Source organism: Lontra canadensis, unplaced genomic scaffold (genome assembly GCF_010015895.1).
Source record: "Lontra canadensis isolate GAN:19392208 unplaced genomic scaffold, GSC_riverotter_1.0 scaffold63, whole genome shotgun sequence".
Taxonomy (NCBI): domain Eukaryota; kingdom Metazoa; phylum Chordata; class Mammalia; order Carnivora; family Mustelidae; genus Lontra; species Lontra canadensis.
The window spans coordinates 1360805-1387660 of NW_022631057.1; the positions used below are offsets into that span (position 1 = coordinate 1360805).

A 26856-nucleotide genomic window follows, 5' to 3' on the forward strand; every position below is an offset into this window, starting at 1 on the left:
CTATCTTATAATTCCACCTCTTCCCAGGATTAGGACCATTTGGACAATTAGGACCATTTCTATAAGCACCAGATAGGCACTTGCTTGCTGTAAATGAGCCTTGTAAATGTAAAGAAATATCAAGATAGGGATGCTTGGGTGGCTCTGTCAGTTAAACATCTGCCTTCGGCTTAGCGTGCTGGGATCGAGTCCCGTATCAGGCTCCTTGCTCAGCAGGAAGCCTGCTTCTCCCTCTGCCTGCTGCTCCCCCTGCTTGTGCTCGCTTGCGCCCTCTGTCCCTTAACAAATGAATGAATAAAATCTTGAAGAAAAAGAAAAAAAGAAGTATCAAAATAGTATGGAATTCCAGCTCAGGCATTATTATCCATAGTCCGGTAGACTCTCTTCTCTTCCTTATTTTGTGTATGTGAGAGCCCTGGTGTTAAGGCATCCTCTTAATGAAACCATTCATTCCAGAGAATCAACTTTTTGCAATCAGTTCAGAAGCCAGGGCCAACTGCTGAGGCTTACCTTCTTTTGCAGGTGCTGAGCCAAGAACAGAAACAGTACTTGTTCACATTTGAAATCCTCAGTGTTTTTACAGGCAAAAAGCAGTTGGCTGGCTACAAGCCAGCACTACAATCACCAGGGATGCTAAATACAATGTAGATTTCCTGCGGCTACATCATGGACTTGAAATCCAGGTTCACAAGTGTGTAGAGATCCAGAGAAGTTGGAGATCTGGGAGTCTTGTGAACAGTTATAATGAAAGCAATGAAATCAGCTATAATGCACAGGGAAATGAACATGGAAACAAAAGAAGGGGTCCCCTTTTTCCTCCTATCTCTCAACTAGGCAAGTGAACTCATTTTTCTCATCATCTACAGGCTCTATGGTAAACAAGAGCACAAGTAGGCCAATAAACACAGGATACTCTATGACTATAAAAAGTCCTTTGTAGCATGGGTTCGGCCATCTTGACGGTCACCTCAATTTTCAGAACTTTAGGAACCCAGGTGTATATGGAATGAACAGTTCTATGTTGAGTAAAGAGAGAAATAAAAATGCCTATTTTAAATATTCAGCAGGGGGCACCTGGGTGGCTCAGTGGGTTAAAGCCTCTGCCTTCAGCTCAGGTCATGATATCAGGGTCCTGGGATGGAGCCCTGCATCAGGCTCTCTGCTCAGCAGAGAGTCTGCTTCCCCCTCTCTCTCTCTGCCTGCCTCTCTGCCTACTTGTGATCTCTCTCTCTCTCTCTCTGTCAAATAAATAAATTTTTAAAAAATCTTTAAAAAAAAGTTTTTGAAAGTGCAACTTCCCCATCATTTTAGTTGTTGTATGACCTACAAAATGACTACAGTAATAATGAAGACAGTGATATTAAAGATGGCTATTTCAACACCAAGAGTTTCAAAAATTCTTGAAACAGAGTAGAGATTGTTATTTTAAATAATGTGATTTTAAGTGTGTGTTTTTAAAAAATATTTTATTTATTTGACACAGAGAGAGATCACAAGCAGGCAGAGAGGCAGGCAGAGAGAGAGAGAGAGAAGCAGGCTCCCTGCTGAGCAAAGAGCCCGATGTGGGACTCAATCCCAGGACCCTGGAACCACGACCTGAGCTGAAGGCAGAGGCTTATCCCTCTGAGCCACCCAGGCGCCCTGGAGTGTATATTTTAAGTAAAACATTTACTGTTATGAGTTAAAAAAGATTAGTGATGTACTCTTCTAGGCTGAATTAAAATAAAATGTTTAAGGTTAAAAAAGTTTTTGGCTGGAGAAAAATAATAGTTTTTGCAAAACCTGTGTGATCCAAAATTAAGATGATATTCAGCGGCAAGAAGTATTGCAATTTCTCATAACCAGTTCCCAAGCAATGACATGTATGCCTTATTTTAAGAAAGCGTCAAACAGAAATAGGCAAATCTGAAAGAATTTACCAAGTGTAATAAATTAGAGAATAAAATAACAATAAAAGAATTTATGGCTTACAAAGAGCTTCAAGTAGAAGTTTTTCCTCTATCAACGTCTCGGAGTTTATCAGCTCCCTCCTGACCTCTGTAAGATGGGACCAAAACTTGGTTTACATTTAACTTTTCAGGGACACATGACCTAAAAAGAATCATCCAGTATGATGCTGCCTGGTGCTCCTTCCTTATAGCAGTCCTTCTCATGTAAGTGATCAGAACTGGGTCCAAGTGGCACAGAAGTAAGCATTATTACCCCAACGCCATTTCCTGTCCAACAGATTTTCATCTTTCTCCAGTGATAAACAGGTGGACGTTCTTCTTGGACTGCAGCATCTGTGCGGCCCTCTCCACGCCAACCACAGCAGCCAGCCTCTGGGCATCATACTTGGAGTAGAGGACAGTGCAAGTCCAGGTGGCTTCCTCTCCTCTGCTGGTAGCTCTCAGCATGTTACACACTTCACTGTAGAAGTGGGGATATGTTGGCAGTTCATAGAAAATCAGGTTCCTGATCCCTTTAATGGTATACCTATTAGAAGGGGAAAGAGAAGAGTATCTACTTGAGAAAATGTATGGAAAAGCTACTTAAAAGGGTTTGACAGGGGCAGAGCTCCCTCTTGCTGCTCCATCCTCCAGGAGGAAGACCACGGCACACACAACCAACAGACCAAAGGTTATTCTGAGTTGGAAGGACTTATTTTGTGACAATACATTTGAATTACTAATGTTTGGCTTAAGACCATGATAAAGTAAATTTTATCATGATCTGAGGTAGACTAGGACTGAAGATCTGTCACAGAAAGCTTAAAAAGCAAACATTTAACAACTTAACATTACCCTTAATATAATAGGCAAAACAGAAAGTTCTATAATGGAGAGGAGGTCAGACCCAGTACGTAAAATAAACTGCATAAACTGTAAATGCGTTCCCATCAGTCTTTTCTTGTCACTCTGTAGACATGTTAACTCCATGGCAGATGTCCCAAGTTCATCCATTTACAAAATCCCGCCTGAGGACCCATTAGGCATTACGGAAAAGCAATTAGTTTCAACAGCTTATGCACCTCCTTCCCTGCTGCAGTGCAGCACAGTGGTGGTAGGGGGTGGAGACCCTAGGGACACACCGTATGGTTCGGGTCGAGGTCAATTATTCCCTCTGGGGCCCCATAACAAAAGATTTTATAGTTGACAAGTTCTGATTTTTCCTGTTATAACTCTCTCCTACACTGTGATGTAGACTCCCTTGGGAATTTTATAAGCTTTCCTTGTCTTCTTGTCTCATGGATCATCCTGACCTCTGTGATGATCCTCGTCTTCCAAACTAACTGCAAACCACTACTTGGTTCACCTTTAACATTATTATAAAAAAGAAATTCTAACAGCTAATGACTTGAAGAAACTGTTCTACCTCACTAGTTATCAAAATAAGCAAAAATAAACATGGAGGTCCGCTTCTGCTTAGTTTAGAGTAAACTCAAGAGAATACTGCTTTTACACTACCAAGAAAAAGCCAGATAACCTATAAAAGCATTCCTTTTCTTGAGCCTAGACAGCTGATGTCACAAGGCAACCAAGTGAACTGATTCAATGGTGCACTGGTGAATGCTTAATAACTGGTTCTCACTGGGAAGAGAGGGTGCTGATTTGAAGCAACTGCCAATTTCTGTTGTGTAAATACTCCCGCCATGGCCAATTTCAAGTGTCCAATGTCATGTTGCTGCGCTCAGGAGCTGGGAAGAGACATGCAACCAGATCTCAAAAGCCAGACCACCACTGACTGAATCCTGAAGAGTGGCAAAGCCCTCTGCAGACAGACAGAAAACAAGAACTACTTTACTCTTAAAGGAGCACAGGAGGAAGAGAGCAGCTGCCAAAAAAGTGGCAAAAGAACAGCTATACTTTTAACAAATTCTGAAAGGGCAAGGGTGGGCCTATGTGACAGTTCAGAATCCCTGGGATTTGTGGGTGCTCCTTTAGCTCACACTCACTCATGAGTTCTTTTCCACAGGCCTCCACTGGGAGTCCTTGAGAGAGATGGGAGGCAAGGCAGAAAACATGAGAGATCCCTTTGGTGAAACCTCTCACTACCCAGACCCATATCTATATGAAGCAAAACTCTGAAATTGAGGAGAGAGGGGAAAGGTTAATTGTTGCCAGGGTGGTAAATAAAGCAAGTCATCTGGGATGGTAAAACCCCACCTCATCCTTCCCCACCATAAGGCTTCCACCGAGCAGAAAGTAACAGCAGACTACCCCTGGGGAAAGAGCACGAAATCCGCTCACCCAAAATCCTGCAGTAACATAAGCAGAGGTCCGCCACCACTGCGGGAGAAGAAGGAAACTCTTTCCTGCCAAGACCCCTTACAGATACCAGGCAGGGTTCGGCTGGCATGGAGTGTGCTACAGGAATGCTGAGAAGGCCCCCCCTCCACAGCCCAGAATGAACAGGGCCTGCCTAAAACCAAGCTGCACCAAGAGAACCCCAACCCCACCTCAAGCCTCACAGGCAGTAACAAGCAAGAGCAGCCTGCTGCTGGGGGAGGGGCTGAGTGGGGAGAAATCACTCCTCTGGCACGGGGCCACAGGGCTTGGTGAAAGCTGAGAGAAGATCAGGACACTGAGAAAAGACCCTCTAGCACTCCAGTCCCCACACTAAGCCACTGTGTAGTAGATGAATTTGAAGTCTGTGGAGTGTTGAAGATTAGCTACAGTAATAACCAAATCCTGACTAGATTTACAACTCCTACATGAGTGGCCTGACAGAGTAAGACATGTGTCTGGGTTAAGTACTACTTATCTCAGCCTCTACATACAATAGACAATTATTAAAAAAACACAAAATTGAAAGAAAAAGACATTAAAAAACTGAGGTATCATTTTGGCTATCAAGACACCAGCAACAAGTGGGGTTTTGCAGAAATAGGCCAATGGACTACAAATTATCAGGTGTGTATATTTTGGGGAGGGGGAGACAAAATATGGGGAAGACAGTAGGAAGCAAATAAGCAGCAATGTATAGTAAATTTTTCACTGTGTACAGATTTTGAGCTAAAAGGTTTTCCTCCCCATAGTTATCCTAATGAAATAACAAGCAACGATGCCATCAACTATGCACATGGTTATTCTTAGCACTGATGCACATAATAGCAGAACAATTTTTTTAAAAAACCTATATACCCATTAAAAGGAAACTCGGCTAATTATATACCCATACAACATGATATAAACCAACATTATGTGCCAAGACACGGTGGAAAGTAGACAACATCCTCTATATAGAGTTTTAGCAAAGATATTTAACCTAAGTCCGTGATTCCCACTTCGCTGTACTTTGAATCACCTGTCTGTGTAGATTAATTATCCATGCTTCATCCGCACCCCCAGACACAGGGATTTAATTGGCACTGGGATATGACCTGGGTATCTGAATCTTTAAAAGCTCCCTAAGGGGATTCCAATGTATAGCAAAGTTTGGGAACCACTGATCTAAATAGCAAAAAAAAAAAAAAAAAAAAAAAAACTAGACAATCCAGATTTTGGCATACTCTAGAGGAAACTGGACTAAACTCTTAAAAAAAATGTCAAAGAAAGAAAAAGGCAAGAGAATTATTCTAGGTCAAGGTTTCTTAACCTCGGCACTACTGACATATCGAGCCAGGTAATACTCTGTTGCAGGGCTATCCTGTGCACTCCAGGATGCCTAGAAGCATCCTTGCCTCAACCCACTAGAACCACTAGACCACTAGAATAACCCTCCAGTCTTGACAACCAAAAATGTCTCCAGAAAAACTGCCCCCAGCTGAGAACTACTAAAATAGACTAAAGAAACATTAACCAAATGTAATGCATGATCCTTAACTGAATCCTGGATTAGGGGATGAAACAGCTATAATGGTCAATGCAGAGACAACCAGGAAAATGTGAACACGACTATACATATCAGATGATACTACTACAGTGATAACAGGTGCTATGATAATGGTACTGCAGTTAGATAAAAGTTAGGAACTACACACTGAAAGATTTAGGGGTTCAGTGTCATGAAGCCTCCTGCAGTTTACTTACAAATGGTTCACAGGAAGGAAAAATAAGAAAGAAGGAAAGAAAGATAGAAAAGGGGTACGTGCAAATGTGGCAAAATGCTAGCAGCTGGTGAAGTCCAAGTGAAAGGAGTTATAGATGTTCACTATTAGTCTTACAATTTCCTTTGAAATGAAGCCTTTCCAAATAAAAAGCTAGGGAAAGGGAGGATATGACATGGCTATATATATCAACTTTAAAATGGACCCATGATAGACACATATATATGCCAAAGTGTTAACATATTAAAACTGTTTTCAGGGGCTGCCTGGGTGGCTCAGTGGGTTAAGCCTCTGCCTTCAGCTCAGGTCATGATCTCAGGGTCCTGAGATCGAGTCCCGCATCGGGCTCTCTGCTAGGCAGGGAGCCTGCTTCCTCCTCCCTCTCTCTCTCTCTCTCTCTCCCTCTCTGCCTACTTGTGATCTCTCTCTGTCAAATAAATAAAAAAATCTTTAAAAAAAAAAAAACAAACTGTTTTCAATAAGCACTTAAAACATATAAAAGAAAAAAATCCCAGTAAGTACAGTGTGATCCCAATTTAGTATCTTTAAAAAAAAGCCCGTGTGTCTGTGTGCATATGTACATGTGCACATATTTTTTGCATAAAAAAAAGGAAATACACTAAAATGGGTATTAATATCAGAGCAGTGAGATTCCATTTTCTCTTTTTTAACCTAGATTTTCCAGGTTCTCTAAAATAATTGTGTAATACTCTAAGAATCAGAGTACTTACAAAACAAAACAACAAAACCAATTCTGGTAAGTGTTATAATTAAAAACCAAGAAAATCTCTCTGTCTTAACGCTCCCGCAGCAGAGACTAGATATCTCCTGCTAATAGTGAACGTGACGAGGACTTTTTCAGAGGGTCAGTTAGTGTTGATTCTCTAGTCTTCAGCACCTTTTCCTCTACCTTCCTCCTCCCTTGGTTTAAGCTTTGGGTTTTCAGTGACCCCTACAAATATGACCAAGGGGCGCCTGGGTGCTCAGTCGGTTGAGTGTCCAACTCTAGCTTTCAGCTCAGGTCATGATCTCCGGGATCTTGGAATTGAGCAACCCCCATAGGGCTCCATGCTCGGCACAGAGTCCCTCTCTCCCTTTCCCTCTGCTCCTCCCCTTGCTCGCGCTCTCTCAAAAAATTAATAAATAAAATCTTTAAAAACAAAACACAAATATGACCAAATCAGACTAAGGACATAGGACAGGCCAGATGTCTACCTCACCTGCCAACTGTGAAAGATAAATGAGGCACCCATAACTGATTTGAAAGGCGAGCTCCTCCACCTTGTCTACAGAGATGGCCTGCTACTTTCAGAACTGGGATTCTGAAATCTGGGATTCTGAATCTGAATTTTGAATTCAGAATTTCAGATCCTGAAATTCTGGGATTACCACGAGGGCCAGGGGTACTCGGAACACACCAGCAGCCTTTTCCAAACCCATAAATGCCACCTCCAGAGTTTCTGACTTGACCCCTGGTTGAGAACCCTCCTGCTGTGACAATGCAGGGACAATGCGTGGGGAAAGAGCTGTGAAGCGTCCCGACCTCAAGCAGACCATCATGACTGAAGGCCTGTCCAATCTTAATTCTACCGGTTTCATACCCCAATCCCACAAAACATGACGAATCTTCATGCTGAAAATGTTTTGCTAGTTTGCAAATCAGCAATGATATTTCTAACACTGCCTACTTCCACAAAGAATATAAGTAACAAATTTAAGAGCTGGATATTTAAGCTTTACATGTACCTCTCACAGAGGCACTGCAGATAAAAGCACCTATGAGCACCTTGGTGACCTCTCAAGCAAAAAAATCTATAGTTGGAAACTCTGAGATGATTAGCAGTTGCAGAACACTGAAGCACATTATTTCTATTTATCTTAAATACAGAATATACCAATTAACCTGGCCCAGCATAGAAAATAGGTGGTACATGCTAAGTTTGTCTTTTAGTGATTTGGGGGCAAAAGAATTTGGTAAATTCAGTGATGTAAGACAGGGGACTGTCCTGCCTACTTGAGACATCATGCCCTCTCCTTGAAAAGCTGCTCTTTGAGAGCAGTCTTCATCCCAGCCTAATTCATACTTGCTATAAACAATCACACTGGGAAGTTTTCCAATCCATCCACTTCACTTAAAAGGCTTGCTTTCATGTATCAGGCTGACAGAAAACGAAGGGCTCTTAAAACCTGCTGAGTGCAAACTTCCCCCAAATATCACTTCCCAACATGAATGAAAACAACAACTTATTGGAACAAAGCAAACAATGATGCCAACAAGCAGGCATTCATTAACTCTCTTTGGCCAAGCAGCCCTGTGTAGACGGCCAACAGTGCAGCCCAGGAAACACAAGTGCAGCCATTTCTCATCTCTCCACTCTTGGATCACCCAGTCGGCAGAACAGCCAAGGAGGTCACGTCATGTCAGCCTCCTCTGCTGTGGCGGGCTGTCGCATTCCTCCCTCCCCATCTTGGTAACAAGAGCATGTCTTAGGGAGCACATCCTAACATCAACATAAACTAAAGGGCAAAGCGGTGCCAACATGCATCATCGAATATCCTCCAAAGCCTGCAAGATTTCTGGCTTTGGTGTCTGGGGTTCTCTGAAAAAAATGTGCCACTCAGTAGTACATATGACTGAGAGTTAAACAATAAAGGCAACACATCAATTCACTGAACATTACTGCACATCAGGAAGGAAAAGGTAATAGGATGCAACTTCCATCTCTCTACAGGTTAAGGGTTTAAAAAGGGCTTTTTCATTTGGCAGCAGAGACACACCTGGCAAAACAATAAAATACCTGACTTCTGGGGGCACAAATGGCTGCAAATAGTAACAGAAGGCTCGATATTACTAACGCTCTAATTAGAATTTGTTTCTAAAAAGCAAATCTAATTTTTTTTGTCAAAATCACATAATGGGGAAGCTAAGCAAATACTGAAAACATTAAATATTCAACCTTAAGCCCCTCACCTTTTGCCTCCCCCAAACAAGGGGCCCCTCGGTCCTGGTCTCCTGGTAAGGAAGGGTGTGTGCACCTCCTCAAGACATACCATAACTCTCTGAACACGGACCGTGTACTTGGCCTCTGAGTCCACAGACCACATGGCCCCTGATACTGTGTCTGTGCTTCCATGACAGTTCCCTCTCCTTCCTAGACTCACTTCAGTTGTGCCTACCTCAAAGTGTTCAATTCAGTGATGTCTTTCTTGAGATGTAAAACCACAACTACATGAAGTATCCCAAGTGTGGACACACTCCAGACCTACACACAGATTACACTATAGTCACTTGTTTGTCCCTAGCTTTTCCAACAATACCCATTTTGGGAAGAGCCCAACCAACCAAGTAGAGTCTATCCAGTTCCAAAACCCTCTGGCTTCTCCATAGAAAGTAGAGTGAAAGAGGATCTTACGGCACCGCCAAGCCTGCCATGTACTCAGAAGCAGGCCATGATTTGCACGGTTCTCCCCTCCTGAGAGGATGCTCCAAACCCAGCACTGCTTTACCTTTTGTAGAAATGGAAGCGCTCTGTGAGGAGCAAGAATTGCTTCTCTCCTTGAAGGAAGAAGTGTCTGGCCCTGGAGATACCGGACTTCTGAGTGTACTCGCAGATGTGGGTGAAATTCAGTTCCTCCTTCTTGAAGTAATTCCGGAGCCGCACAAAATCAAAGTAGGAGGGGACATAGACGAGTGTGTGAGACATTACGGCATCACGATACTGAGGCAAAATCTTGTTCACAAAAAAGTTAAACCTGATTTGGAAAAGCAAAGGGCAAAGTCAATGATTTGGAGATTAGCCCACAATGTCACCACTAACTAGGTTACCCTGGGCAAGTTACAATCTCCTTCTATTTTCCCCAAAGAGGCCAATCTGACGTCATCACGAAGAAATTATGTAAGGATAAAAAAATAAGTGCTAACTCAATTCTGTTAATAAACAGATGTGATGTCAGTGTATCCCAGAAAATTATTCTAGAAATAGATAAGCACACTACTCATTCATTCATCCATCCATCCATCCCTCCATCCCATGGTCAATCAATCACAAATAATTACTGAACACCTCCCACACACAAAGCATCTTTCTCCTACCATGGGTCTCCCAATGAAACACAATGAAGAGACCGGGAAAATACAGAGATTATTAGAAATACTGAAACCTTGGTATTTGTGGGAGGCAAAAGGTGAAGAGCTTAGAGTTGAATATTTAAAGGTTTCAGCGTTTGCTCCTGGGCATTAGTTCTTGCCCTGAAGGCCTTATAATTAAGTTGTTGACGTGGAACATGTAGCAGCATTAAACAGTGTAATGTAATTAAGAAATGCCATGATCTTGTGGGAAGAACCCCTGATTTACAGTACTAATGCTGCCACTAACTAGCTAGGAGAACTAGGACCTCTCCAGGCTTCGGTTTCCTCCTCTGTCAATACGACTGGGTTCAATGATCTTTTATCATTTGGTAAACAGTAGTCAGTAAAGTCAACATGGAATCTAATTCTAAATTCATATGCCGCAACTAAATCCCTCTCTGTGACCCCCAGGTGTCTAATGGGACTAGGCAGGGATAGGTACCTGGCATCAATCACTGAAGCTAGGTTTTCAGCTTCCAACCTCTGGAAGACATGTGGAAGCTGCACCAGGACATGGCTGATGGAGCCTGTCATTGGGACATTCCTCACAGCCACCTGCCAGGAGTCAGTGAGAGTGTTAGGAAGCGAGCCATCCTCTGCTTATGCCTCATGACCCAAAAAGTACACAATGCTTCATGAAGATCCAAAGAAACGAGGAGAAAACCCACCTGACCTTGCAGATTGACGCAGTACTTGTTGAACACGGAGTTGACCTGGGCATCCTGCAGGGCCCCAAAAAGCAGTGTCTGGCGATAGTACTTAGACCAATTATTGAGGCTCCACATCCTCACTCGAGAGAAGTCCACCCCATGTGAATCCAAGGGCAGTAAGTTCATGTGGTTCATCAAATGCTTTGAGTAGAAATAACACTACCATTCAATTTTACTGACAATGTACCTGTTGGGCACACTAAGCATTTTATAAGTCTGTCATCTTACTAACCCCATGGAGTATGTAGAGCCAAATTCCAAATTACACCAGAAAAATCAAGGCTCAGATGTGTGTGAATTGCCCGCTTAGGTGAACACCCTTGGACAGGAAGGTAACCTAAAACTGGCTACCTCTTAGACCTTTCAAAACGAATCAAAATGGTACCTATAGGAATATTCCTTTGAAAGAACTTCTGAAATGCCATCCTAGTCACTCTATGGGTTCCTCAGTCCCAGACTAGGACAAGAAAGGAAAAGACATGGAAAACAAAGCTGGTATTCTTCACTGACCTGGTTCTCAAAACATTAGGATATTCCCAGAGCCAGTACATGTGCCTTTCCCTCAAATTACAGAATATGACTCAACCATCAACATGCTTTTTCTATCTTAATTATATTATATATATTATATACATATAAGATATATATTAAAGGATAGCAAGTACTAAAGGATCCTTTTTATTTGCCCCAACCTTCCTGGGTCCCTACAAGCTCTGGGACTGTAGAAGTAAGTTCTCAAATGCTTTTAAAAAACCAAACCTATGGTTCTATGACAAGGATTGTTCCAAAGCACAGCTGTTCAATCCTAAAATGTACAATACTGCAGAGTACGCAGGGAAGGAGGAAAAAAATTACAGCCACAAGCTACACTAAGAGGATAAGAACATACTACATTTCTCTGTAAGATACGATCACACATTAAGAAACCTGAGCAATGTTTTCCCATTTCCACTGAAGGCCAAAGAGAAGAAAATGAGCATAAACTGTAGGAGGAATTATATTAGGTAAAGACATTCCTGGTCAGGAGGAACCAATCTACCAAACAGCCACACTGAAGTGGTCTAGTAGCAGAGATGACCTTAAAGGGGAAGAAACCTTTTCTGGAGATCTGAAATACTGGTAAAAATTTTTGCTTCTCTGCATAATTATTGTCAACCTGTGGGTAGAAGAGGGCATAAGGGCGTTTTCAAATTGGAAAATGTAAAATATTCCCATTTCTAAATTGAGTATTCATTTGGCATTAAATAACCCTTTAAGACTTAAATTACTGAGCTGCTTCTCTCTCTAAATGTGAATGACCATCATTACCAGGACGTGCTCCCAGTTCTGCATCAGGTAAATGTCAGCTTGATCAATGATGAGTAGTTCAATAGAACACAGAAAGTCAAAATCTCTCTTCTTCTCTCCTTCTGCACCAATGATGGTCCTCAAGCCCAGTGGGGAGGCAATGAGGATGTCAGAGGAGTAAAAGGGGGCATAGAGTCGGATGCTTCTCTGAAGAATTGCCACTCCTGCAGGAAACAGCCAAGTACATACCCGCTGATTAGTTCCTACCGAGCCATTAGCTTCCACTCACTCATGGAGCATGTTGTACCTTCACATCTTTCCCCTTAGTACATGACCGTGCTCCAGTTGGTTTCCTTTCTAAAATAATCATCCCCCTTTGCCTCTGTGGTCCTGTCTAGCTCTCTTTCTCTTCCTTTTGGCTTAAACTTTTCCAGAGAATGGTCACCCACCATTTAGAAATTTCCCACTCATTCCTCAGTGCATCACAGTCTGGCTTGATTCTCAGGACTCCACTGAAACAACTCCTGCCAAGGTCACCAATTTAAGGATACTCACAAATGCATAAAGAAATATATTGAGGGACGCCTGGGTGGCTCAGTTGGTTAAGCAGCTGCCTTCGGCTCAGGTCATGATCCCAGCGTCCTGGGATCGAGTCCCACATCAGGCTCCTTGCTCGTCAGGGAGCCTGCTTCTCCCTCTGCCTCTGCCTGCCATTCTGTCTGCCTGTGCTCGCTCTCTCTCCCTCTCTCTCTCTGACAGATAAATAAATAAAATCTTTAAAAAAAAAAAAAAGAAAGAAAGAAATATATTGAGCACATCCTCCTTGAAATAGTCTTTTCCTCACTGGTGGTTTCCATTTCTTTAACACTCACTTCTGTTTCTAACCCTGACCCAAACTACAGCTATCTTTCAGGATCTAAACTGCTCTTCCACAAGTCCCTGATTCAGCTAAGCTCTAAGTTCTACTCACATCCTATATAAGTTTATGGTAATAAATGGATAAATTTATTCACTAACCACGGCTGTAACACCACCTCCACAAAGATCTGTATTTCCAGCCTACATCTGTTTCCTAAGCCCAAAATTGACCTACCAGCAGCTTGCAGGACACCTGCATGTTTAAAACTAAACATCTACTCTCGTCCCTTTGCACCTGACACTCCAGCCATGCTGAAGCCTACGTAGATCTTAGGTCATGCTCAGCTTATTCAACCTGATGCCTCTGCATGTGCGGTTTCCTGTCTGAACCCTTTTCCTCATTCTGACCACCCCTCTTTGTAACAGACTAAACCCTAATCAGGTCTCAACTTTCCATAAATGGCGCTGCCACCAGGACACCTTCCCTAACTATCCTGTCCCTGTTTTGAGTACAGAAATTGCTTTAAACACTCCCAGATCATCACTGCATCCTCTAATCGGCACTTAGCATTCTGTACTGTTTTCCCATTAGGCTGGATTTCCTTAACAGCAGGAAGCATAACTTTTATTTCTGTATCCTCAGCTTCTTAGCAGTACCTGGCACACATTAGATGCTTAATAAATGTTTTTCAAATGAGCCTGTGACTAAAAGATATTTTCCCAAAACTTTACTCTATCAATATACAACCAACCAAGTATACAGGAGTTGAATAAGAGACAAGCAAAGATGTGACAAGTTGGGTGGCACTTGTGAGTGGAGACAACTCGGGGGCAGGCACTCTACATGGCCGGTAGGAGGGAGGTCCACCATTATACATAGATACTGTCTACTCAACCTCCCCAGTGACCCACTCAGCCCCTGTCACTTCCAACTCCCCCTGTAGCAGCAGCTACTAGCTATGGGTATGCAAGGACACTTCTGCCATCAATGAGCATGTGTCTTTACATATAGCTTCAGAGGTGATCCACCCTGAGCCAAGTGTCCACCCCATCGGCCAAGCAAGACTCTCTCCCCTGGCAGACACCGTGTCCCAAATACACCCCGGTCCTGTTAGGAGGATATCTCACCCCACTGAGAATGCCTAATTCCAGGCTTCTAGCTTGCGGCCATGTGAACCTCACACTATAGATCCCTCAGAGTTTGAGTTCTGACGCAAGGAATTACCGATCCGAAAGTGATCATCGATGTTGCCGACAAACACAGCTTCGTAATCCTCAGGCCTCTTGAGGTTGGGTGGTCTCTCCTCGGGATCTGAGCCATACTCTCCCTTAAACCTCTTTTTGTTGCTCACAATTATTTTCTTCTTGCTGTCACCCTCGAGGAGGCTGATGAAGAGCTGTACCACTCGCAGAGCAGCTTCCCGGAAGGGCACCACTATTAGCACCTGGGGAAGAAGCCACGGCAGCCTCGATGAGCACAGGGGAAGGACTGACAGCTGCAGGTCAGCCTGCTGAGAACATGGAGCTAAGTAACTCTCCATAGAGCAGCAGGCCCCAAAATGGCTCACATCTCAGTCACCCCCTTTGCACAGGACCTGGCTCAGTACTAGAAGTTCAGCACCTCTCATACCCAGCACCATGTCCTATGGACATTAATCTCATGACCCCACAGGAGGCAACTCTCAACCAGAATGTGGAAATATCTTTCAGGATATTTGACAGGTGTCCACTATCAAAAATCCAATATAAACATACAAGTGGCATAAAATGTTACTCATTTCTGTCTCCCACAGAATTTAGTACAGTATTTTTATGCATAAGCCCCAAGGGATAAGTATATGCTGAATAAATAATTAGGGAAAAATTTTAAAAATAAAACAAAAAGTAAATGAATTAGCTATAGTAAGTTGAGAACAAATAAAGCTGGTCGTGAAAAGACAGGATTAAGCTGGTAAGAAAAAGAAAGGATTAATGCATCACTACTTTTCTAGTATGTTCCCTAGCACATTTTTCAGAAATGATGAGAAAGCATTTCTGAAATAAGATCATAATCATATCTCAATGGGAAATGTAGGACTCAGTTTTCCAAACATTTCCAAAAATGCTTGAAGTTACAACTGGTGAAAATGAAAATAGAATATGCTTAACGATGATAAATTTCTAACTACCCTTCTATAAATATCAACAATGCAAAAAACCTGTCAGATTCCACAATTCACCAAATTCTAAATGTGCTTCAAGGATAATCTGACTTATTCTTTTCTACAACTCTAAATGGAAACAGATAACTTACAATCCTTATGTTCAAGACTCTGAGATAGTTTGCCAGAAAGCAAACCAGCACAGCTGGAGGCGTGCAGTGAGTCAGCCTGGTATAGTGCATCACTGAGGGCCCAACACTGAAGAAGACCAAGTTACTGTCCCAGCTCCAACACAAAGTGTCTAGGCTTCGTGTTCCCCAGCTATCACATAGGGGGCTGGACCAAGAAATGTCTAAAAGCCACAACAGTACTAAACCCTAGAATCCTATGAGACTTCTTCAATACGGAGGGATACAGGCTAAGGGGGAATGGGGAAAGGACGACACAAAATGCAGCCACATTAACATGAATAATGCGGGCACAATTAAAAGACATTTTCTAGGGCGCCTGGGTGGCTCAGTGGGTTAAGCCGCTGCCTTCGGCTCAGGTCATGATCTCAGGGTCCTGGGATCGAGTCCCGCATCGGGCTCTCTGCTCAGCAGGGAGCCTGCTTCCCTCTCTCTCTCTCTCTGCCTGCCTCTCTGTCTACTTGTGATCTCTCCCTGTCAAGTAAATAAATAAAATCTTAAAAAAAAAAAAAAATTAAAAAAAAAAAAAAGACATTTTCTACCAAAGCTCCAAACCCACTGGAATTTAAGCTTATGAGCCCAAATAAATGTAATCATCGCTTTAATCAGTAGTTAACTGTATCATGGAAAAATGGGAATTTCTGTTTTCCAAGTTTTACTTATGTGTGTGGCTCAGTAAAGAGAACCCTTGGCTCTATTCCCACCTCTGCTATTCCTTCCCTGGGGCTCTTTAGCAAGGTCCTCTACGAATCTGGGTCTCTGTCCATAGCTGTAATATTTAGGGACTGGATAAAAGGCTTGCTAAGGTTCCATCCATTTCTGACAACCAACAAGGAGAGATTTACAACGGAGCTGTCATTTATGTATGTTCAGGGTTATCTTTAAACAGCGTTATCACAGAGGTACCTCTGATTCACAAGCTTCTGATTCCACGGTTAGAAACAGTCCACTAAGCTGTCTGCTGCACTGCTCTGGCACTACGTGGCCCATCTAACCTGCTCACTCTTAGACTCATTCATTATTCCAGTATTCGTATCATTAAAATACCTGAGTACCTGCCAAGTGCCAGGCACCTATATGGCAGTGACTTGCAGCCTCCTTCTGGAGGACAAAGCTCTCCTGCTGCCACTCACCTTGGGCCTCGTTAGCCCTTGGTCTCTGAAGTCATCATCGTCACCCACCCCAAGTTTCTGGCTGCGGCGTCTGCTATTGTTACCAAGCACCTGGGCATTGGCTTTGAGGACATGATTTATTACATGTAGGCAGTACACGTGGCGGATCTCCTCCCCATTCTTCAGGGCGGTCCTTTCTGGGTAGAACAGGTCCCGGTAAGAATTCATAATTAAGAAGAGCTCTTTCTGGAGGGGTGTGAAGGGGCCACTTGATTTGGGGAGACCAGAGAGGAACTGGCTGTTGGTCTTGGTCCAGGTGGATTCCAGAGGCTTCTGGAGATGAAGTGACTTTAAATCAATGTCCTTTGAAGGTTTAAATGTTTCCACCTTCTGGAACTTGGATGAAAAGACAAGCTGGCCCAATAATGGCCACTAGGAAAAAGACAGATCCAGACCTAAGTTAGAAATGCATTATAATACATTGCATTCACACAGTAATTTCTAATTTACCAAGCTGTCTGTGATTTACCAGATCACCTAATTTAATTCTCACCAACAACCCTGCAAGGTAGACAATATAATGCTCATCTTACAGTTTAGGAAAGCAGAGGTTCAGAAAGATTATAGGATTCAGACAATCTTGATGACCCAGGAGAGAACAGAGCTGAGAGCTAGGGCCCAAGGTTTCTGACCTCCAGAGCTCTTCACTGTGTCAGTGTGTCCCAAACTATTTTGTGGATTGTGTTCTAGGATATCAAAATTCGTTCTAGGAAAAAAAAGGGCTCCACAGTCAATAACTTTAGTAAACATCACAAAAGCTAATCCCCCTCAGGGAGAATCACAATGTATATTAGATACAAAAGGTTCTGATGAGTTCTATAAGAGCTCTATTTTACTGCATTTCTCAAGTTTTCCAAATTTACTTGGGCATGGAATACATTTTTTGAGATACAGCTATTAAAATCATAAAGTATGTTTTTGTGAAATACTAGTTTGGGAACTTTTGTGTTCTAACAAAATTGCTTATCTCAGGAGGGGAAAAAAAAGGATGATCTCAGCAGTAAAAAGAAATGAATTATTGATATGCCACCCAAGAACTGGGGGTGGATCTCCAGGGAATTATGACTTTGGTGGTGGATAAGGGGAACCTCCACCTGATAAAACAGTTATAGAACTAAACACATACACACAAGAGGAGGAGCAAAACTGAGGAAAGCTGAATAAGACAGAAGGGTGTATCAATGTCAATTTCCTGGCCCTGATACTGCAGCATAGTTTCACCAAGATGCTACCATTGGGGGGAAACTAGGCAAAGGGCATAAGGGACGTCTTTGTGTTATTACTTAAAAATTCAGCTATAATTTTTATTTTAATAAAATTTTCAATTAAAAAAGGATGACCAACTCTTAAAAACAGGACCTGCTGGTAAAAAACAAAAAAACACAAAGAAGCAAAAACAGCACCACATCTGAGTAACTTAGTTATGAACCTATCTCAGATATTTCAGACAAACTAAAGCAGCAATAGCTACTGTTTTACTCAATACTTTCTATGTATCAGTCAGTAAACTAAATCACTTCATTTTGAGGTAAGCATTACTGCCCCCTTCGAACAAATGAGAACAAGATTAAAAAAGGTAGATTAACTTGCCTTGGGTCACGTAAACAGCACCTCTCAGATGCTGGTCTAAACCCCGGTGCACCTGTCTCCAAGCCACTCTTCCCTGGCTCCCACACTCCAGCTTCCCACGGCCTTTCCTGGCTACACCTGTGCCCCTCTAGGCTCTTCCGGCCTTCCTATGCTGTGCTCCCCTATCAACTCACCGACCACTGGTGGCTATCACACATTCAAGGAGACTGCTGAAACCCAACGCCATTGCTTTATGTGGAGCTTCACTTTGTTTGTGATGGGGATGACCAAGCAATACTTACTTTCAGCTGGTGAGTAGTTTTGGGATTTTTGGCAACAGCTTGAATTTCTTCTTCCTTCAGTTCTTTGTTCACATGTTGTAGAAATGGATCTAATTCAGAAATCAAGAATATCAGAACACTTTTGGTCTTCCCTCTAAATGAAACACTCTTTTTCACAATGTTAACTCATCCTTCCTCCCATCTACTTTCCCCATCCTCTCCCCAAGCTCAAAAGTTTCTAACAGGTTCTTTTTCCTAAAGCATTTCTCTAATCACATTACTTCTCAGCTCAAAACCCTTGAAGAAACTTCTGTGTTTGAAATTTGGGGCACTCTAGGATGTATACTTCCAATCAACCTCTCAAATATAATTTTTCACTTATATGGCCCTCAAATTCTTCTGCCTCTGTGGATTTCCTTCCTTCATTTAAAAATTCTATCCTTCCCTTCACCTCATTTTTCTATGTCCAAATACTATCAGTTTAATGATATCTCCTGACCTATAATAAATATTTCCCTGGAGCCCACTCTGCCAGGCACAGTGCTGATTCCACTAAAAGGCTATCCCCGGATCCTTCCAGACAGTTCTCCACCCTGCTCCCACCCACCCACTGCAGCACTGTAAGATCCCTGAGAGCAGGTTCCATGCCTGAATGCACTGCAGGACACACAGAAATGCTCAATACTCAACTAGGGTGAACAATGATCCAAATGGTAGTACCTACACTCAGGGTTATCTTCAGTCCTTTGAGCTGGCCACCCAACCCTCCTTCCAGTCCCTTCATTAAGGAGAAAAAAGTTAAATGGCCTACACAAGGATCCGAATGGTAAAACTTCAAATGCAGTGCACTTTGTAATAAACACCTAGGAGTGGACAACAGGATATAAGAATTCTAGGTGCTGATATACCTATACAGGCAAAACCACCAGAAGAATTTTAGGATAATCAAGTACTGTTTCCTCCATGGTTCTGATTTTTTAATTTTTTTTTTTTTTTTTAGACAGGGAAGGAGGGAGAGAGAGAGTGTGAGGGGTGGGGAAGGGCAGAGGAAGAGGGAGAGAATCTGAAGCAGGCTCCATGCTCAGCAGCAGAGCCTGACACAGGCTCACACTATCTGAGATCATGACCTGAGCAGAAATCAACAATCAGACGCTTAACCAACTGAGCCACCCAGGCACCCCTCCTTGAAGGTTATTTAAGTTTTAATGGTTTGGAATGGCATTGGTGCCCAAATTCTACCTGCTACTTCTCCTTCTCCAGCACAACAGCCAACAGAACCAAATGAATCAAATAAGGATTAAAATTTCAGCTTCCGTAACGGTACAGCTAGGGTGAAGATGGACAATGGGGTCAAAAATAGTAGTAAGAATACAAAACAAAACTAACCTGACTTAGCCTCCAGGCACAGGCTGAGAAAGCGGACCTAAGAGAGCAGAGACCTGCCTACACCTACCATACAGAGGCAGGCCTTGTACAAGTCACTGCAAATGGAAGAGAGGCATGACAAGAGGCTCAGAGAGACTGGAGAGACAGAATGGAGCTTTCAGGCTTCAAAGGTGCTCCCTGGTAATGAGGACCAATGAAATTAGCCAGTCCTGGGGCGCCTGGGTGGCTCAGTGGGTTAAGCCTCTGCCAGATCATGATCTCAGGGTCCCGACATCAAGCCCCGCATCAGGCTCTCTCCTCAGCAGGGAGCCTGCTCCCCCCTCTCTCTCTGCCTGATTCTCTGCCTACTTGTGATTTCTGTCAAATAAATAAATAAAATCTTAAAAAAAAAAAAATTAGCCAGTCCTGAGTCTTACAAATCTGGAAAAATTCCTACTGTAATAATAAAGAGCAAATGAAGGGTAGAAAGAAAAATATAAAATATTTTTCTCCTATCTCTTCCTTCCCTGCTTGGGGAGAAATCAGAAGTCTTCTCCTGACCCCAAACGTGGAAACATGAAGTGTGGGGAAACGGCCTTCCCTACTGTCACTCTCTGGTTATTTGTCCTACTAAATAACCTCCTGACTCCCAGTACAGCCTAACCACTGAAAACCACAGAACAGCTCTGAGCATTATTTCTTCCTAGCTCTAGATATAGCTTCTGAACAGTTTCTATTGTTGCTCCTTCCAGTCATAGGAGATTTAATGCATATTAGCACACAAGCCCCCATACAAGCACCTGGTGAATGCAAACACATACTGCTCTGACCTTGTGACACGTTCAGAGAGCATGTGCCTCCACTTTCCTCTTCAAGAAAATTGGCTTCCAGGCTGAAAAGTGACTCATGTTTTGCATCTGTAAACTCCTCAAGGGATTCTTGTGATGTGCCAAGTGGCCCATCCCCACCTTTTCCTTCAGGGTCACCAGCTAAATCCGTACCTGTGATTTTGAGAAACACTATGTAAAATTATTCATGCACAAATATCATTCTATTTCTGTGGACAAGTAAAATTTAATTCCTTAGCCTAAATCAACACTGATGTTCACTGCTATTATATTTACTTTTAAGCAAATTCAGGTAGAATACTTAAGTTTCAAAATTAAGCCTGATGGTTGACCCAGGCTTAATTTTCTAGAAACTTATTTTACGATGATAATTAGACAAAGTACACTAAGAGGTACATGTAAGGATATTCAAAGCAGCAATGATTATGATAGGAAATAAATGGAAAAATTGATTTCATCCTTTTCTATCAATAGAGTACTAAATTACCACATGTCATTTACAATGAAACTCCATATAATTAGGAAGCTAATATGAATCCATGATTATTAACATGAAAAAGATCTACTATTAAAGAAAAAGTAAGTTACAGAAGTATATGAGCTCATTATGCACACACACACATCCATATATGTATATATATATGTATATTTATATGTAACATCCTTGCACTCACACATGTATCCATAGAAAGTAAGTAATGGAAGGTTATATAAAATGTTCAAGGTGTTCATCCCAAGGTGGTGGAGGTATAGGTTAACTACACTACCCTCTTAAATTTTTAGAGTAAGTAATATATCACTTTTATAATTAAAAAAAAAACAACTTTTCACTTCTAAAAATCTAAAACAGGAAATAGAAAACAAAACAAAAAAACCCTAAGTCTGAGGCAATGAACTTTTATCCCAGTAAAACTGATGAATTAAAATACTAAGAATGATGTATGACACCTTAAAGTATAGAGAAAAAATACAGCTGCAAGGAAAACAGGCATTAAAATAGTAAGGTAAAAATAATTACTCAGACACATTGACAATGAGATATGACTCCAGCAATATAAAGTCATGAATTACTAATACATGAACACCAATCGGTCACAAAAAACATGAGGAGACAAAGAAGCCAGACACAAAAAGGTACATATTTTATGCTTCCATTTATATGAATTTCTAGAACAGGCAAAATTAATCTTTAGTGAAAGAAAGCAGGTCAGTGGTTGCCTCATGCCAGAGGGGGGAAACTGACTATAAAAGGACAAGAAGACACCTTCTGGCAGTACTGGAAATGTTCTGAAACTTGATTTCAGTGATAACAACATAGATGTATGTGTCAAACTCACTGAATTGTGTACTTAAAACAGGTACACTTCATTGCATGTAAATAATACCTCTATAAAGTTAGTTTTAAAGTGAAAAGAAAAAATTCCCCTAGAAGTCCGAGTGAGATACAGTTCCTTTGTTCTCTGAAGCTGTTCTCTGAAGCTCCCCTCCCCCCATTTACTCTGGAAACCGGGTGGATTCTCTTCAATGCCTTACAACTAGCTATTCCATACAAATCTGCTGTTGAAAATTTTTGTGTATTTTGTCTGTCTTCCATTAAACTTGGTTTCTCTAAGGAAAGGACAATGATCTCTTTAACTGAGACTGTCCCGGAAACAGCATTATGTTCCCTTCCCTCTGAATCAATTACCTACGATTGATGAAGTCCTGGAAATCATAAGCAAAAATATTACTTCTGTATTTGTCTGGCCATAGGGTGTGGTTTCATCAGATTCTCAAAGATATCACTGAACCAATAAGGTTAAGAGTCTCTGCTTTGGATCCACGTGCTTTCCTCCAACTCACACAGTATAGGGCACTGTGCTCACAGGAAAATCTGTTCTGACAAAGATGATGAGCCCACACCAAAGACACTTACTCTCCTGCACTTTGGTAGACTCTCCTGTTGCCTCTTTCTCCACACTGACATCACTATCACCATCTTCACTGTTCATTTCCGCCTCATCTACAGCACTGTCTTCTTCTTCGTCTTCCTCTTCTTCTTCATTCTCCTCCTCCTCCTCATCTTCTTCTAAAGCATTCTTTAATGTGGCAAGGAGTTTGTGGTACCCAGAAACTTGTTCTGGTTCACTCTCTGCTTCACTTTCAGAACCCGAAGTATCTGAACTCTCTGACTAAAAGGAAAATGGGAAATTTGATTTCTTTTTAAACATCTTACTTATTTACTTGAGAGAGAAAGAGAGAGCATGAGTGGGAGGAGGGGCAGAGAGAGAGGGAGAAGCAGACTCTCCACTGAGCAGGGAACTCTACATGGGGCTTGATTCCACGACCCTGGGATCGTGGACAGATGCTTAACCAACTGAGCCACCCAAGCACCTTGGAAAATGGGAAATTTTAAAACAGAAACATATTATTCTTGTTTCTACCCTATGATTATCATGAGGCCAAAAATATAACTGGTTCGGATTTTCATAAATAAAAATTAGCTTTTCTGCAAATATACAATCTTATCTATTCAATGATGCCCAGCAACAAAGTTATTTTAAAAATCTAGTCTAGTGAGATGCTTGAGTGGCTCAGTCACTTAAGTGTCTGACTTTTGATTTCGGCTCAGGTCATGATCTCAGGGTCGTGGGATCCAGCCCCAGGTTGGGCTCTGTGCTCGGTGTGGAGCCTGCTTAAAATTCTCTCTCCCCCTCCTGACCCTGTGCATGCATGTGTCTTTCTCTCTCAAAAAAACAAACCCCCCCCCCAAAAACAAAAAAAAAGCCAATCTAGCTATGATTCTAGAATATTTTCGTCTTCTTTGAACTGCTAATGTTCTATATGGGAAGAGTGGACTAAAAACAGGGCTTTTGGTTATAAGGAGATCTAATCTATGTGTCAGATACTTTGCATGCTGAAAGGAGCAATAGGAAAACTGCAATACAACAAAAGAATGTAGGGTTTTTTTTTTTCAGTTTGTTGTAATGAGTTAGGACCTTTGTTCAGTCTGCACTGTTTGTGGCTCCTTTTATGTTAAGTAAACAAGATACACCTTTAGGATTTACCAAGAGCCTTCTGGTAAGCCTCCTTGACAGGTTCTAATAGGCTAATCTCTCAGGAGAGTTTGAAACTCTGGTTACTATATTAGTTATCACAATAACAGACATCTGCATTCAACAGTAAGCAGTATTACTAAAATAATAGCTTACATCTAAAATTGAAAGGAATGGAAATGTAGCCAGGCTTTATTACTGTTATATATAATCTTAAAATTAACAACAGAGAACCAACTATTATAAAAAAAGGTATAAGTTATTACCAGTTGATAAATCTGTGGTTTTGCCTCCTTTCCAGAAACCCTGAGAAGAAAGAGGTAATGTTAAACTCTAACTACTAGCATGTAGCAATTAATAAAAAAAAGTCCAATGATAACTTTAAATGAAAAAGGCAGGGCATTCCATTATAAATGCATTATAACTATAGTCATGTAAAAGCCACATATGCACTTGGACAGGGATTTTAAGAATATAACAAACTGGTAACTGACAAAGGAAAAGTTTAACAAGGTCACACGACAGAGTTAACTGGCTCTCATCGGAAAGAAGTATCACTTTAGCAAATAAAAGACATTTTCTAGCACATTTCTTAATTATAATGCATCTAATTGCTGATGAAGCGGCCCAAATGGGAGTGGCGGGCGAGCACTAAGACCATAACTGAGAGTCTGGACACTTAGAGAGGACCCCACAATTACGGATACACAGGTTTCCTCATTGTAACTGGATAAAACAGCGATATCTGAGGGCCGAGACAATTCTTTAAAAACACACAAACACCCAAAAACAATCTTAGAAAACTGGCGGTACAAAAGCCAGCACCCCACCCCCGCAGGGGGCGTTCGGTCTAACTTGAAGCTAAGGGCTCAACAAAAGCAAGAGGACCCACAAAGAACCCCATCTCGGGCGGGATGCCACTGGCATCCTCCCAAGCCCAGCGCGCTGGAGAGGGCGGGAAGAGTGGTGAGCAGCCCCGTCCCGATCCCCAGGGAGACCCGCGGCCCCAACCCGGGAAAAGCCACGGGCACCGCTGTCCCCCCGCGGTGCCCCTCCATACTTGTCATAGAATGGATGCTCCTCGCCAAAATCCCGAAAATGCTTCTTCTGCTTCTTAGTCAGGGTGGTGAGCAGCTCGCTCTGGCTCCGGCTCCCGCGTTTGCCCATAGCAAAAACGTCAAGATCTCCCACCTCCAAGAGACGAGTTTCGCACCACGAAGTTGTCTAGTCAACTCACTCACGCGGGTCGCCCACGGCGCTTCACGACGGAACCAGGTTGCCATAAAGCAGAGCCGTTTTACGTCGTGCCTGTGCGACAGGCCTTAGAACTTCCTGGTTTCGATTGTGCTCTCTAGTGAGGCTCTTTGGAAGCGCATGCACGTGTGTCTGTTCGTTCTCTGAAGTGCGGAACGTCGGAGGGCAAGCTTGGGGCTTCCGGGGTGCGTAGTTGAGTGGGCGTACCTTGTGCTTCCATTTGTGTGTTGGGAATCCTCCCGCGTAAACGTGCCGTCGTGGAGTTGGTTGACTGCCCCCACTTTATTTTGTGATATGATAAAAATACCAACCAATATTTAAGGGTGCTGACGCATCTCACTTCATTGTCCCACACAAAGAGGTCCTGTTCATAAGCTCAGTATTGCAGAAGAGGAAGCTGATGCTTAGAAAACATTGCACACGAAAGAAGGAAGGAAGGAAGGGAGGGAGGGAGAAAGAAAGAAAGAAAAAAAAAAGAAAAGGAAGGAAGGAAGGAAAGGAAAGGGAAAAAAAAAAAAAAAGGAAAACGTTACACACTAGCCAAGAGAGGATGGGAAACCTTGATTCACCACAGGCTTTCACCTGCTAGGGTGGGTCACCTGCGTGTGCTATATCAAGAACGGGGACACAAGGCTGAGATACCCGCCCTCACCCCACCCCCTCATTTTCTGAAAGTAATGGAAGACCCCTTAGAAACAAATCTATTCCTACATTTATCAAGTTATAGGAGCAGGTACTCATCCAGAGAAGGAAAGTGACTTTACCCAAATCACCCAGAGTCAAGGTTAGAGAATGCCATAAAACTGAATTAAGTGTCTCAAAACTGGGGCGCCTGGGTGGCTCAGTGGGTTAAGCCTCTGCCTTCGGCTCAGGTCATGATCTCAGGGTCCTGGGATCGAGTCCCGCATCGGGCTCTCTGCTCTGCAGGGAGCCGGCTTCCTCCTCTCTCTCTCTGCCTCTTTCTCTGCCTGCCTCTCTGCCTACTTGTGATCTGTCTGTCAAATAAATTAAAAAAAAAAAAAGTGTCTCAAAACTGCACTTGAGCAAAGGGGGATGGGAAAACTTTTTAAGGTGGTGTGACAGTTCCAGATCTTTGCTGGTAGCAGTGGTTTTCCCTTGCATACCACTACCAAAATTAAACTGTACATTTAAAATTGGTGAATTTTAATGTACAGAAATAATGACCTCAACACATAAAGAGAAAGCACAAAACAAAATTAGACTCAGTATTTCAGGGACATGCACAGGTGTGTGGGGCTTCTTGAGTCCACAAGATAAACACAGCGAATTTTTTCCCCTAATAATAGCATAATATCGTGTTCTATAAAAACAAAGTGCTAAATCATAGATTGCAGAATTCATCTGAACATTTAAGGTAGAACAGGAGCCCTCCTTGGCTCTGCTATTAGGCGTGCTTCTTTGGGAAAATCTGAGCTTGGACCAATGCCATGTCGCCCACGGAGAACTTATACTAGAACTACTCAAATCCTATTCTTGTTGGCTCTAGTGACCCAATCTGCTCCTAATTAGATTCTGGGAGCTTGGGGTGGGGCGGGGAATGCAGGGGAAGGACTATCAAGAAAATATGCAAATAGCTGGTGGTGTCAGCACCTGGCCCAGCCAAGGAAACCATACAAACACACATCTGTCTTCCGTGTAATTTCAAGATAAAAGGTACACTTATGTCAACAAAAGGCTGTTTGTAAAATGTCATCATATATTTTAAGGCACTAACCGCAGTATAATCTGGCTAAAACAATAAAGCCATACTTTATTTTTCCTCCCACCCTGTCCCAAGTGCTTCAGCTTCTCTCCCCAGAGGCAACCAGTTTCTTGGTGTTCTTCCAGAGATCTTCTATAAAAAGCTATACTCTTGAGCACTCGAGATGACTCCTTACTCTCTCCTGGTTTCCACATCCTTGCTGTCTTGTGGACAGGTCTAGATGGTTCTCAGGCTCAAGCAAAACCGTGCCTAGCCCCACCCCAGCGGT

General features: G+C 42.4%; 1 protein-coding gene across 1 annotated transcript; it reads right to left on the minus strand.

Annotated features, from left to right (window-relative positions):
• Nucleotides 1-1945: 1945 nt before the first annotated feature.
• On the minus strand, nucleotides 1946-24814 carry UTP25 (UTP25 small subunit processor component). The gene is made up of 12 exons (XM_032878111.1): nucleotides 24672-24814; nucleotides 23878-23917; nucleotides 22492-22747; nucleotides 20559-20729; nucleotides 18385-18473; nucleotides 16475-16885; nucleotides 14238-14457; nucleotides 12176-12378; nucleotides 10826-11008; nucleotides 10600-10712; nucleotides 9536-9781; nucleotides 1946-2475 (listed from the first exon to the last, which is right to left on the minus strand). The coding sequence occupies exons 1-12, from the start codon at nucleotides 24776-24778 to the stop codon at nucleotides 2232-2234; spliced, it is 2283 nt and encodes a 760-aa protein (XP_032734002.1). The 5' UTR covers nucleotides 24779-24814; the 3' UTR covers nucleotides 1946-2231.
• Between the last annotated feature and the right edge of the window lie 2042 nt (nucleotides 24815-26856).

Coding starts and splice junctions, on each gene's coding strand:
- UTP25 (XM_032878111.1), bottom strand. CDS start 24,778: ATGGGCAAACGCGGGAGCCGGAGCCAGAGCGAGCTGCTCACCACCCTG. Junction 20,730..22,491: donor GTCTACCAAAGTGCAGGAGA/GTAAGTGTCTTT, acceptor TCAAAATCACAG/GTACGGATTTAGCTGGTGAC. Junction 11,009..12,175: donor AGAACTGGGAGCACGTCCTG/GTAATGATGGTC, acceptor TTCTACTCAAAG/CATTTGATGAACCACATGAA.